The sequence below is a fragment of the Podarcis raffonei genome, chromosome 9 (genome assembly GCF_027172205.1).
Source record: "Podarcis raffonei isolate rPodRaf1 chromosome 9, rPodRaf1.pri, whole genome shotgun sequence".
NCBI lineage: Eukaryota > Metazoa > Chordata > Lepidosauria > Squamata > Lacertidae > Podarcis > Podarcis raffonei.
The window spans coordinates 61942934-61958117 of record NC_070610.1 but is presented as its reverse complement, the minus strand read 5'-3'; the positions used below and the strand labels follow the sequence as shown (position 1 = coordinate 61958117).

Below are 15184 nucleotides of genomic sequence, written 5' to 3'. Positions count from 1 at the left end.
ACAAAAATCCCACCATTATTATTTTCAAGCAGGCTAAGATTAGGAAATACAAACACATCAACAATTTTTTTAGCAAGCCACTTTGCATTCTTTCTGTATAAAGATAACACCTTTCTAAAAGAGAAAGAAAGAGAGAGAGAGAGAGAGAGGAAAACACACTTTTTTTGTCCTTTGCTTCCTTTAAACTCCCCAACAGAGTCCTAGCTACACAGCTGAAAATGGAGAAATCTCCAAGAAGGAATGATCAAGTTCAATTTACTCTGTGCTAATGGAATTTAAAGGCTCCATTTTGCAAATGTTGCCACTTATTTTATTCAGCCTTCTCAAACAAGAGTAGAAGCAAAATCTGCCAACCATATATTCCCTCTTGCAAGTTTCTCTTCCTTAATACTAATCACATGTATGCAGCCATGTTATGCTTCCTGTTCCCCGGCTTCTGTGGGGATCTGAATACAATTCTCTCAGTCTCTCGCTTCCACATGTTTTCCTGTTGTCCTTTTCTCATCCCATTATCTGCACTGGTTTCTTTAATGTAGCAGCCAATACACCTCTTTAAAGCTAGCAAAACACATACAAGTTAGGCTGAAAGTAAATCTTGGGAGTAGGAAATTGGTATCAAACAACACTTACAAGACAATCCATATTCATTCTGGGTTCTCTGTTCAGTTGAAATAGGGTAAATGAAACCTTTAAAAGAAAAAAAAGATGGGAACAAAATCAAATTAACAAAGGGAGCTTTTTTAAAAACAAAAAAACAAAAAAAACAAACAACACATGAAGAATGGTTTAATTCAAAAAGAAAAAAAAGGAAAAGGAAAGGAAACCCATGGTACTTTAAAATTCTGATTCAGCACACTATTATAATTTTGCATCTCCTGTCTGCTCAGGAGCCTCACTAAGAATTAATAAGTAGGCAGATTGAATTTCAGAGCCAAAAATCGGTCTCGAGTCACTAACTTTGGAGTGCTTAAAGTCTTTCTTTTATTGAGCATAAACTCTAATGGATCTAATTTATTTCAGACATCAAGGGTCATTAGCATATGGAAAGTCTTCTTCCCCCCAATCCTTGCCATATGCTTTAATTCCCAGGACATGTTCAGTGGGGCTCTAAACAGTTTTTTTTATTTAATTATAGTAGCTTGCTGTTGGCCTAATAGAACTGAAAGAGACCTGCCGTCATTGGTCAGAGGTTAAATACCCATTTACAGAGAGCTCAGCCCATGCAAAAGCCTCATTCCCCCTGCCCCCCCCTTTCCCCTAGATTTCCGGGGAATGGTTTTAACCTCCCCTTTAATAGAAATCCAATAGGAATTCTCCAGGGAGCAAGCAATTTGCCAGAGAGTTGGAAATGGAATGTGTTCCATTTGAGATCATTAGAAAATCAATAGGAGCCTTGAGATTGTAAAGTAATTTATTTTAGATTTTGAAGGCTTTGTGTAATATTGACAAAATCATTGCACAATTCACATTTTTTATCCTAGAGACAAATAGCAAGAAAAGTGACTTTCTTCCTGATTTCCTGTGATAATTCAATGCTTCTAGGCAATCTGCCCTGTGGTTCCTGTGACAGAGAAAAGCTGTTGTTGTTGTTACTTTGTGCCAATACAGACATGATTATTTGGAAGTAAGTTCCTGCTGAGACCAGTAGGACTTACTCCCAGGCAAACATGATTAGGATCAGGGCACCAGCTAGAGTGAATTTGGCTCCACTTGTGTTCACAAAAAAACACACCCTGTGCCTAGGTAGAAAAACACTGCAATGTTGGGCATGTGGGAAATAAAATGTCTGAAGACTGCTAGAAGTTGCTACCATTTCTACATGTACATCTCAACTCCTGGACTCTAAAATATGGGCCTATGCAACTTCAAATGTGTGGATCAAGAAGCAATTCAAACAAAGCAATACTAAATGGAGGACATGGTGTTTTGTGTAAGGTAAAGGAACTGTAAAAGATACTGCAATATGTAAGAATTAAGATTTTATGTGGCTAGACATATCTTCTGAGTTCCCTGTCTATAGAGATCAAGCAGTAACCTTCACTGTACTCTTTTTGTCACCTGCTAAAACATTCTTGTTTAGGTAAGTCAAACCAAATGCTTAGAAAGTTGAGGTAACTGTAAAACGTTTTAGTATTTTAACTTTTGTTTGTTTGGTTATGACTTTTTCTTGAATTTATTGTTTTATCTTTTCTTGCTTTGAGGTTTTTTACAAGCAAGTTGTGTATAAGCTTTATGAAACAAGCGCATTGTAGACGCCTTTTTAGCTTTGGCCACACTTCTCAGGCATGTGTTTTCATGACTATCACTTGCAATCCCATAACAGTTCACCATTTTCAGCCTCAGACCACCATGAATATGTTAGTGGAAATAAGCAAAGTGGACAAAAGAACGGACTTGACTTCTCAACTTTACACTCTGACCCTTTCACCTGTGCTAATAATTCTATTTCCCAGTCAATACTGCAGAAAAGCAAAAGCTCAAAGGCTGTGGCTCAATGGCAGAGCACATGGTTTGCATGCAAAAGGTCTGAGGTTCAATGCACAGCATCTTTAGCTATGGCTGGGAAGGAAGCCTGTCTGACACACTGGAGAACTAGTGTCAGTCAGTGTTGACAATACTGAGTTGGATGGACCAATGGCCTGACTTGGTATAAACGGCTTCCTACGTTCCAAGGGTGATAGTGCCGCAAGGGTGACAGAGTGAAATCAGATCACTATGAGACCCAAGAGTTGCTTCTAAACTCTCAGTAGATTGAATGTTAATGGCTGGGTTTTGTCTCTTTCCATACATACTTCCTGTTATTGGGTTTGGCTTCTTATTAATGAAAAGGCTGAACCATTCCATAACTTAGATTTGCTTTCAGATTCCTAGCTGATTCACATTACTCCCGCACAAGGTGCCAACTTGAATAGCTTCCAAAGGGAATGGACAAATTCATCGAGGATAAGGTTATCAATATCTAATAGGCATGATGGCCATATAATACCTCCAGTGTGAGAGGCAGTATGTCTCTGAATCTCAGTCGCTGGGAATCACATGTGGGGAGAGTGCTGTTGCACTCAAGTCCTGCTTGTAGGCTTCCCATAGGCATCTAGTTGGCTGCTGTTAGAACAGGATGGTGGACAACATGGGCCATTGGCCTGATCCAGCAGAGCCCTTAGGTTTTTATTAGGGGTGTGCAACATGTGGAAACCATCAACGTGGCAGCCAGATAGTTCACAAAGTCCTGTTCACTAGCCATTGACTGTAATGTGAAGTGATGTATTGCCTTATGAAAGAACCATTGCAGAGTAATCCTATGTCAATTCAGCTATAATACCTTGAGCTCAATCCAGCACACCACAGGCCCAGTGCCCACATGCAGAACAATTCCACAAGGCCAAAGAAAGCCTTGATTCAGCTCTCCACTGTTAGAGTTTGTGCATGGGCACTCAGTGGGAGTTATGCACAAGTCTCTAATTCCCTATAGTGGTCTGATGCTCTGAATATCCACATGCATGTGCCACAGGGAAAGGTGGCAACACAACGATATAGGATGCCCCATGTAAATCCCTCTGTGCTCTAAACATAGCAGACTGGATTGACCCCTTCCATTTTCAGGGAGGTCAGCTCACACATTTGGCTGAGAGCTACCCAGCACTTGAGTGGTCAACTAATGTCAGATCTCATGATGCAAGCTCAACATAAGACTAAGGGTGGGGTGACCATGTAGCACAAACCACTACCATTAAGTGTAAATGGTGATTTTGCTCTGTGTCATTAGGAAGAAATAACTCTACTTCAGTATATGTTGTTTATACGTATCAACTGAATGCAGGCATTTTGAAAAAATGCTCATGGGTGATTAACATAACACCCCTCACAACTGTTTATACACAAACACTTTTGATAATAGGAATTTACTTTAAATCAGAAACTTTAGCACCTTTCTGAAATTACATTTTAATTCAGAATATTAATGGGTTTGGGAGGGGCAAGGAAATTATTTGGGGGACACAAACAATCAGTGTTTGGTGTCAACTGCTTCATAAGATGTGAGCCTGGCCATCTCTCTTTAGGGTTTTTGTGTTTTTTTTAATGCTTGGCAATCTGATCTTCCATATAATAAGAAAGGACATTTTCTTCAGATAATGAGGCAAATCTGCTGAGATTAGTACCTGCAATAATGAAAAATGACTTTTCTCCCAGCTTCAAAGTGAGAACAGTGCAAAGCAGGGATTTGTAGTCTCTCCTCCTTGATCTATTTTGCTCACAGTATCAGCAATGCGGCATGGCAAGTACCTGAGGGACTTCAACTATCATTGCCACATTTCTTTACTAGGGTAAATGTAGAAAAAAGTGCTGCTGAATTTGACTCCACAATAGTTGCTGGCTCTGTTGATCTGTGCCTGGAGCAGCTGGTGTCATAGTCGGTAACTTGCTTTGAGGGGGAAAAAAGTAATTTAAGATGCCTCAAGTGGCTTTTGATGAAACAAAAAAAAATTATTTTCAAAGGTTCTATCAGTGTTTGTTGCTAACTTCTTGTGTGTTTACTGTAGGAATAGTTAAAGTGCTGTTAGTTCGACACTTAGTTTCTTCCTTGCATTTAAATGAACATCTCAAATTATTTGGAGGGGTGGGAATTATTCATTCCAGTTTTAGGAAGCAAAAAGTAGGGCACAGCTAGACTTAAGGCTCTGTTGAAACTTCTATTATCATTTATGGGTCCCCCCCTCCTCCCAATACTGACAATGATTTTTCTAAAATCCATTTTTGGCTCCATTTCCAGTTCTCAACTTTGTAACACTGAGAGCTCATAGTGAAAATGGCATGATGGTCAAAGCAATATAGAAATTGTGGTGTGGTTGTGAGCAGCACACCCAACATAGGCCTCAAGTACTTGCAGTGAAATCTCATGAGCGAAAAGCAAGTCATGATGGAGATTATAGTAGGGGTTTTTCCTCCTAGTAAGCCAAATTAACCAGAAACTTAAATGCCTCTTGGCATTTAATATGCAGGTTGACATCCAATGTCACACCAGCAGACTTCCATTCATGAAATAGTATTTCCCTTTCCAATTCTCACCTTTGCAGGCACCGATTAAAAAAAAATTAGTTTGGAGTGTTGGAGGCTGGTAATTATAGGTATCACAGGTGCTTGTGGAAGAGGAATTTAACCCTCATTCAGTCCTAAGATGAAAGTTAACTTTATTGCTTATGTCTGCTGCATTTCCAATAATTATCAGCTCCTCCCCCAATCTGATATTTGCATTTTTTAAAAAGCTGAACTTTAAATGCAAAGAATTATTTAGCAATCATGTCTAGTTTGACCTCAAGCATAGCAAAATTTGGCACAAAATGCAGCACTGAAGTATCACAAGAAAAAGCTCACATTATGGGGGGGGCTATTTCTTTCTGGTAACCTCTGGAAAGAAACTCTCCCAGTGAAAACTAGGTGTGTGCAAGGTGGGGGCAAATCATTCCAACGTGCATTTGTTTTCATTTTTAAAACTTTAATGTGTTTCATTTCTTATTCTATGAAAGCATTTGTCCTGTGACAAAGTTCACTGATCCCTGAATTTTTGAATTTCATTGATTTATTGATGCTGCATTTTATTTTGTATTTTATGCTATTTTTAAGTTGCATTTTAATCAATGTTTCATATTTGCTGTTAGCCGCCCTGAGTCCGGTTTTTAAACTGGGAAGGGCGGGGTATAAATAAAAATTTATTATTATTAATTTATTATAGAGCTCTATGGGCTGCAGAAAGATAGAATGGACAATGTTTTCAAGGTAACTCCTAGTAGGATTTTTTAACATTTTTATTAACATCTTATATTAAGTTTTGTAAGATTTATGTGGCATGCAGGATAGCTGCTGTTCATTCTAAAAATCTGTCTTGGGGACCAGAACCTGAGCTGAGTAATCTTTTATTTAGTGTAGTCAAATTTCAATAAATCAAGTTCTAAAGCACACTAGACCTACCCATCCTCTTTAGTAGATTCTGCATGGATTTTTCCATAATCTGTTTTAGTTATAGAGACACTGCTATACCATTTACTTATGACCATAATGTTATATCAGCTTTTTTAAAAAAAAATCTAGATGGTACAGACTTAGGCTGCTATCTGGCTCATATTATTCCCTCTTCTATCTTTGATACCCAGTTGGGAAATTTTACATGCATGCATTTGAATTTACAGTGGTACCTCTGGTTACGAACACTTCTGGTTATGAGCTCTGCTAACCTGGAAGTAGCTGCTCCTGGTTGTGAACTTTGCCCCAGGATGCGAACGAAAATCACATGCCGGAGGCCCCATTAGCAAAAGCATGCCTCAGGATAAAAACGGACCTCCGGAACGAAGGGTGCCACTCGAGCGCTGTCCGTAAGCCGCTTGAGCAGCGCTGTCCTTATCAGCGCCACAGATGTGCCGCCGGGTGGTTTCCCCTGCCCCTGTGGATGGTTTGCCCCACCCCTCGACACCCTGCCCTGGGTGCCGGAGAGCCTTCCTTCACCACTGTGTACAAGTTCTCATTCATTTAGTGCATCTGATTCCTAAAAGCCACATAGATCAGCTCAGCAGTACTGACAGCATAGGCTTTGTATGCAAAAGGTCCCAGGCTCAATCCCTGGCAATTCAATGCATAACTGGGATAGAATTCTGTTAAAAACCTGGGAGGATGACTGCCCGTCATAGGTAGCGTTGGGCTAGATTGTGGTGTGTAATCTCCAGTCCATGGGCTAAATTCAGCCTGGAAGGGGGCCCAAATTGGTCCACCAACACTTTCTTGGCAAACCACACCCACCTGCCGCACACCTGATGTCATCTGTGATGTCAAGTGTAGGGCAGGTATCAATGTTGCTTCAAAGGAACCTGGGAGCTTAAAGTGAGCTCCTGAGTGCTCCTTTGCTGGAGCCAGATGTGCTTCCACGACCCATCAACTGATGCACAGGTCGAGTGGACTTTGCACCAGGAGCAGGAAGAGTATTGCTGCTAAAATGAAGGAAAAGCAGCTTCATCAGACGTTTGAAATGAAACTACTCCCTCCTTCTGCAGCCAGTGTGCCTTCAAAGAGGCTCATCACCTGACATCATTATGACATCAACTGGCATCATTTGGTCCATGATGGTTAGGGATGATAAAATTTTCACCTGCTGAGAGGGGGAAGTTCTCCACCCTTGAACTAGATGGACCAGTGTTACAATGTCTTTATCTAATACCTTCCCATGTCTACCTTGTTCAACCACTATCACACAAGTGTCCACACAACAGAGGGGGTAGTAGATTGTGGACCTGGCCCAATAAGGCAGCCCTGACACAGAAGTAAATTATGTTAGTACAGAAACATGTTGCCCCCACGGATCTTTGTTTGCATGAATGCTTTCCTGCATATAATTTAGTGCTTGAGTGCCATATCAAGTGCAGAAAGCCCCTGTGTGCATGTGCTTTGCATCTGGATGGTTGGGAATGTGATTATGCAGATAGGCAGGTATATTCAGAGTGACTTATTCCATTTTAATACAAAGGCTCATTTAATTCCTTTGTGTGCACTCAAGAGGGTTTCACTGTGATGATCTTCCAAGAAAACTATTTTATTTTTTGCTTTTTTAAAACAACAACAACAAAACAACAGCAAAAGTCTTCTTTCTTGCTTACTGCCAGCTAATCTGCTCAAGGGCGTGATAGGTTCACATCACTAATATCATGATCTATAATCCATTATAACTTTTAAAATAAGCACAGAGGGAATCTGAACACATATTGCATAGGAAAGGCCTGACATGACCACTTAATTATGCAGGGCTATGTGTGTTGCCAGATTAACATTGTGTTGTAACATTACTACAACACAAAAGACAGAGTTGTTAAATTAACCTTTCTTTCCCCTCAAGGAACAGCTTGGAGGTCAATGTGCAAAACATAGAGAGAGCAGCTCCTGGAGAGCTATGACTAAATCCATAGCTCAGGATTTATGGGCAAGCAGCCTGTTCCCCTGGTATGTGTGTGTGTGTTCATGTGTGTTACCCACTGAAAAAGCAAACAAAAAACAGCATCATAAACAGGACTCCCTGCTCTAACTTGGATGCATGTTTTAAAAAAGTATTCGCACATTTTAAAGTGCTACCAGTCTGCATGCTACTTAGTGGAGCATTAGGCTTCTTCATGCAACTAAGGGTTTAATTTGGCCAGCAAGGAAGACTGAAGCAGTAGTTCACCTAGATTAACCTTTGCTGCAACCTGAGTGGTATTTTGGAATGGGAATCTGGACTAGTCTCAGTCTCATCTCTGACATACAGTATTAGCATTTTTAACATTGCAGGCTTGCTGTAAATTGGGTCCTCCCTTAAAGAGGACACATGTTGCAGAGAGACCTGGCAACTAAACCCTGTGTTGTGGGTGGGTTTAATTGAATAGCCACAACAGCCAATTGGTAGGTCCCTTGATGCTGGGTTCAATCAGGCCAATGGGACGCAAGCTAAATGGATCAAGGGACCTATATATACCTATGCATGTGACCCAGAACTTCCTCTTTCGGTGCGTGCATCAGAACACCTGCCCACCTCTCCCTATATTTAGGGCTGTGCGCTTGACCTTGCTATGCTGTCGTGTGTCGTCTGTCGTTGGGAGAGGCACGGCAGGAATTTTCCCCACTTGGCTGATGCCATTTCGGTTTCGCCTGCCGCGTAGCAAATCGTCACAACTTGTAAGATTGCACATAGGCACTGGTTCATGTGATAGGGATGGGAGAATGCTCTCGCCATCCCTATGTGAAGGGTATTCCGCTAAAGGAATCCAGGGACTCAATGGTTTGGTCAACCCCTGTGAGGGGGTTGTGCCCGTGCCTAGGTCCAGGGGGGCATTTGGGTGGCAGAGATAGCCTGTTTCCAGCTTTCCGCTTATCCAGGTGTTCACGCTAGGCTGACCTATGCTGGTGCCCTGGGTCAGTGCTACCTGCAACAGTGCAGGGAGCTAGTTGAACCAGAGCCTATGCAGCCACTTACTTGCTGTAATCAATAAAGTTGTGGCCTAAATTCTACCAAAAACCAAACCAAAATTTGAGTCTTGTCTGAATTTATTTAAGGGGGAGGTTTAAAGGTCCAAACACGCAAACTACTCTCTCTCAGCACAGCCTGAAACTGAGATCTAACAGAGACTGACACTGCAGGGTTTGCTGCAGTCTTTTGTGGCTGCTTGGGTGGATGACCTATGGCATACTTGTGCCTAAGCCCAGCACCATTAAAATATTGGATGTCACAATTTTTATTGTCATCTCTGTATTCTGTCCTGTCTTATCAGTATGAATAGAAAGAGACTCATCTCGCTCTGTATGTGTGTGTCTTTCTCCTTTCCTCTTCTTTCTTTGTAGCTACTTGATTCTGACCTTCAGTCAGTCTCCATTTTGGATTCCTCCTGCCTTGGGGTCCCCATAATGCTCAACCCTCCTGATTTAAGTAGAGTATCCCAGCTTCTGATTGGATCCTGGAATGTCCCATCAGCCGACTCACGCACAGGGGGTGCCGTAATAATGATGTAGAACAGTGTGTGAGAGATGGGGATGGCAAAATTTTCGTGTAGCACAGGGCACCACTGAAATTTGAGAGCCCAAGGTCCACCACTGAAGGACAGGTGGTAATTTCAACAGAAGTGGACTGCAGTGAAGCTACAGATACATGACATTAAAAAAAAAAATCTTCCCCTGAAGGTGATAAAACACTTCATGGTGTGAACTGATCTGCCCCCCCCCCTACTTATAGCATACTACTATTAGCCAAGGATATTATTCAGCTGGAGTGATTATGTTGCAATCCCATGAAGACAAATCAGATTTGGTTACATGACATCACTAAGCCAATTCAGAGTGAGGGCAGAAAGCTTTGCTCTCACTCTGAACAATTTTGGTGGACATTTTTGCCTCTCTTTGCAGCCCCAGGTGCTTCCCCTCTGCCTCATGCTGTGCATAGACATGGAATGCCAGAATAAGGCTAATATATATGCGAAGTTTATTTTGCAAGTAGAAAGTATGCTTAGGACTGCAGCCTTATTCTCCCACTTAGGAATAATTTACTATTTTTTACGTTAAAATTGCTTTTCCTTCAAGTAACCACAGGGGTCCAACAATGAGGTCTAGGGAGGAAGTAGCTCTTTGTTTGGAGGTGCTTGATCACTCTAGATCCAAAGTTCTCTCCACAACAGGTTGGTGGGGTGACACCAGTGCTCAGTTTTATATATATATATATATTATTCAGACTATGCACTGGGTCATCCCTACAGTTTTCATTTTATTAACTCCACAGTTATCTCTTTCTACGCAGTCCTGATACACTGGTTTTTCTAAACTGTTGATGTTTAATGCACATGAAAATATGGCACATGTAGAGGTAAATAAATAACTCTTCCGGATGGCAGATGGCCAGACTTTTAATGTGCCTTACAACGCAGACAGTGGCAGAGGCCTAATTAAAGCCATTACAATAATTATTAAATTATTTTAAGGGCTCCAGCTAGTAGAGGTTGTGTATTTGGAAGGCCTTTGCTAATAACAGCAGTTCTAAATTTTCACTACAGCTAGTTTTATTTTCCAATTCGGTCTTGCTGTCTCCCTCTCCCTCCCTCCCTCTCCCCCCTCTCTCTGAAGGCACGCTGACTTAATGACTATTCATCCTTTCACGTTAGGGGGAAAATACTAACTACAGAATAAGAGAGTGTGTGTACTGGCAAGATCATTAGTCTGAATAAATGTGACAGCCAAGTTGCACCAGAAATACCACAGTTAGCGGTAAGCAGAAACTACAGCTTTGGGTGAAAAATACTATAATTATGAGGGTTTGAGGGGTGGAGGGGCTCAGGGAAAGCTCCACAGTTTTTATCCGCAAAGAAATCGATAGCAGTTCTGGCTGCTTCTTTACACAGGAGTAGGGCTAGGTGAATGAAAGAGCTTATTGATTTGCCTGAGTGATGTTACTGTAGCAAATAATGGACTGGAAGAGGAAAAGGCTTGTAGATACAAAGCAATGTTTTTTAGGACATCTGTATTTATTTATGCAGCTACATTTCCCTGGCTGTGTATAAGAGGATTAACTTCTTCTATATGTGTATTCTATCACAAGTACATTCCAGATGGCTAAGATCTTCCATTCACTATTACTATTACTTGGCCCAACATTACTCACCTAGCTTGTATCTGAGGAAGAATCTGAACCCAAAGCCAGTATTGTGAATTGGACCAAGTCATGAAAGTTTCCATCCTATGGCTAATAATATAGGCTTGTATCCAATAGTATAAAAAACAATATACTACTGACATAATAATGACATTCCTATAGGGCTCTTATTCTTCAGTCACATAAAAATCTCCACCCTCCAAAATATTTCTGCTTAAATGACTCTGCACGCACACAAAGATGACACACACCTGTCTAAATATAATCTGGCAGTAAAGCTCTGCTCGAAATGAAGGAGATATATTTCCTTGCTAATTTGTCATAATGGTCCATTCACACCAGTAGAGTTATATGTACATTATCTCTTCTATCTCCAAGACATACTGTCAGGAAATTAAGTTAAGAATAGATATTTCCCTGCTCCCCACTCAGTATTACAAAAATATGCTTCTTTCTAAAGTCATAAGCTTTTTGCCTCCCTTCCATACATTGAGGAACTGGAGAAAACCTTACAAGATGGCTGACAAGAACAGATATTGTCAGATAAATATCACTTGGAATTATTTTTTGTTACCTTTGAGGTAACTTGAACCAAAAAGGAAAGGAAGGGGAAAGCATCACCCTAAAGTCTTTGCAGTGCTTCAAAAGCCTTCACAATCTATTTGAACAGTGGTTATATTTGGGCAGAAAAAGTTAATGTGTGGTGCCCATAGGCAATGATCACTCTTATTATACCATTGGCCCAGTGAAAACTGTCCACTGTATACATCCTATCAGTACAATCCTATGCATGTTTATTTGGGAGCTTGTTCAAAAGGTTTCGACTCCTAAATATGTGAGCCTATCTGTGCACATTTACTTTGAGAGGGTTGTAGCTCAGTAGTAAGGAATGCACATTTTATGTTGAAGGGTTCCAGATTCAATCCCTGGTATATACAGTTTGTGCTGGGAATATTCCCTGCCTGAAATCCTGGAGAGCTGCTGGCTGTCAGTATGAAGAATCGTGAGCTAGATCAGGGTTTCTCAAACTTGGGTCTCCAGCTGTTTTTTTGGTACTACAATTCCCATCATCCCTGACCACTGGTCCTGCTAGCTAGGGATGATGGGAGTTGTAGCCCAGCAACAGCTGGAGACCCAAGTTTGGGAAACCCTGAGCTAGATGGAGCTGGTCTCACTTGGTGTATGGCGGCTTCTTGGATTCCTATTTGGAAGAAAATCCCACTTCGTTCAACGGGGCTTACTCCCTCATAAGTGTGCTGAGGATTGTAGCCTAAATGAATATGTCATGAAACAAGTATTTAGGAACAGGAGCCAGCAGAAATCTAGTACCATGACCACAGTCTTTCCTTTAAAAAAATCCTCATGCAGGACTAGACCCACACCAATCCTATAGAGGTATACACTAAGCAGAAACTAGCACTTATCTAGTAAGGTTTGGAACTTTAGCTCAGCCAGTGCCTAAAAGCACTTCCAGGCTGAGATTTGTTCAGGTTCCAGTTGCACTCAAGACCTAGAAGACACACGAGAACTTTGCCAGGTCTCATGCTGAAGCTTGCAAGTCCAAATCCCAGGAGGGAGAAATTAAGGTGAGGGGGAGATCAGTACAGGTGGCAAAATAAATAAAATATATATATGAAGGATTTGTTGTTAAAACCCTCATGCAATTGTGCACCCCCCTTTTTTAAGGAAGCATGGCCTCCCATGCTTAGCAAGCTTTAGTCAAAATTCTTCCCAAATGGAGCACAGAGCAAGACTTTTTCTGAAACTTCTGCCAAATGTTTTAAATGCAGGGTTGTGGGTTTTCCACCCACCGCTGGAGGGTCCTTTTTGGATCCACTCCAGCAATATAGTATGAGAATATTGAATCTTTAATTGTTTTTTTCAGTGGGTTTCTTTCTTCTACAAATCACAATGCCAGTGTAGCTGCATTCATGTACTTCTACTTACTCTGCATACACAGACCATCTGTGCAGTTCTTGGACTGTAAGACAAGGCCTTCACAGTCTTTCCCCCCGTTCTTTGGTGCTGGGGCCATGCATTCCCTCCTGCGCCAGTGGGTACACTCTGTTCCGCAGGTAGACCATTTACTCCACGGTGTCCACCTTCCATCTACTGTTCCAGAAAAAAGTAAAAAAAAATAATCAATTTTGAAGGGGAGGGAGGCAAGAGGCAGAGATGCAAATAAAGACTTGTTTATAAAGTCTTTTTTTAAAAAAAAAAACAAACCCAGATGCGAATCTGCTGTGCATGAAGAGTGGTACAACATTTGAGAAAGCCGATATTTTGTTTAAGCAAAATACAGATCATGCAATATCAAGAATATTTATTTTAGTCTGAAAATACTCTGAAGCCTATATTAAAGGGCTTCGTTTCAGTCTGTTTCTGGACCATTTGCCTTATTTGTTTAAGGAACAGCCTAGATTGTGGGGGTGCCATGCTGTAATGAAGTCTTATGGTGATCTGACATTAAATTCATATTGCTCAAGGACAGCAAATTCCACCCAGGAAGCTGCTAGCGTATATACGTATGCAGCCCTTTCTATTCGGCTACTAACACTGATTCAGTGGATACTTCCAGATTCCCACTATTTGTTGGGTGGGATTTAATGTATCTCAGAGAATTCAGGTTGTGCAAACTCGGGTTGTACAACAAACCCTCTTCCAAATAAAAATCTGTACTTTTTACAGCAAAGAAAAGTGAAGGAGAATGTGGTGGGATAAGAATTGCTTGACACTGTGACATATAGCATCACTGCAAACAAATAGGAGGAAATCTAACAGCTAACATTGTATAACACCTCCACAAACTTTGTGCGAACATAAACCATGTTTAACATCCAATATGAAGCGTATATGGAAGCAATCAGTGATTCTGATGTGGTCACTGACTTCATGATAAGATTGAGCCCAACTATCCACAGTGATGACTTTCTGCTTTAACAAATGCTTGTAGTATGAGAAGCAGCAGTCTAATAGCAAGCTGCTGGGCTAACACCTTCCTCATTAGAGTTTGTGTCACTCATTAGATTTAATAATCCTGATTAGCTGCACCATAATTCTCACTTGCCACCCCATCCAAACACACAAGATTTGAGCACAGATGCAGAAGTGACACTAAATTTCCGACCCTAATTGACCCCCAAACACTGTTGCCCTTAGGCTGTTTCCTCTGCCAAACATGCTCTCTGTTTCTTTTGCATACTTGGACAACATCAGCAGTATCACAAGCAACTGAAGCACATAGGGAGATGGGAAGTTGGACACTTGCCCTCTCTTTGTCCATCATGTTAGAGCCCTACATAGCAGTGCACTAGGGAGAGAGACACAGTGGTCTTTGAGATTTGTAGTATTCCAAGTGCTATTGCTTAGGTTACTACAACTATCAAGGGCCAGAAAGTCATGGTGAAAGATGGGGAGGGAGACAGACCTCCCCATCTCCCATTTCTACACATACTACTGCTGTTCATGTTGTCACTGGCCAGGTGTGTGTGTGTGTTTGCTGGGTCTGATGGAGATAGGTAGGATGGGTCATTTTCAGAGACTTGTGTTGGTTCAGAAAATTATCCAAGTTCTTTCTTTGTGTTTATTTTGTTTTGCAGAGGTGGGGGTGGAACCTCAGATTATTTCAAAATCAATCCCAAATGAGATTTGGAGAGTTTACCAGTCTCTATTTATTCATTATGTTCTTTACTAGACAATCTATAGATTGCTTACTATAAAAAAAAAATTCAGGTAGTTTACAAAAACAAAATATCTAAAATATGCTTTAAAACAAAATATATTGACAAGTATTCAAAAATATCAAATCTCTAGTCTCAAGTCTTTGAGCAAGGTGACCAAAATGTAGCAAGAAGGGGGGAAAGTTCCCCTACGAATGCCCTTGTTTGTCCTGGCAGGTAAAAAAGTCTTCACCCAAGAGCTTAAAATATTGTTTTCAGCTTTACTGCTCAGAATCCTTTTATATACTTAAATTCCAGTTTACTTCCAGAGATTTCAACAGAGCTAAGAGTTAAGACTCTTAAGATTTTGAGCTTTGAAATG

General features: G+C 40.9%; 1 protein-coding gene across 3 annotated transcripts in view; it reads right to left on the bottom strand.

Annotated features, from left to right (window-relative positions):
- The window catches only part of UNC5C (unc-5 netrin receptor C), a 305057-nt gene that overhangs the window by 38871 nt on the left and 251002 nt on the right, over positions 1-15184 (bottom strand). Inside the window, exons 7-8 of one of the 3 annotated variants that reach the window (XM_053404030.1) lie at positions 13091-13255; positions 631-687 (exon numbers count right to left, since the gene is read on the bottom strand). In XM_053404030.1, the coding sequence (XP_053260005.1) occupies positions 631-687; positions 13091-13255 (222 nt within the window). The remainder of the gene's footprint in view (positions 1-630; positions 688-13090; positions 13256-15184) is intronic. The other 2 variants (XM_053404031.1, XM_053404032.1) reach the window with 2 other exon arrangements.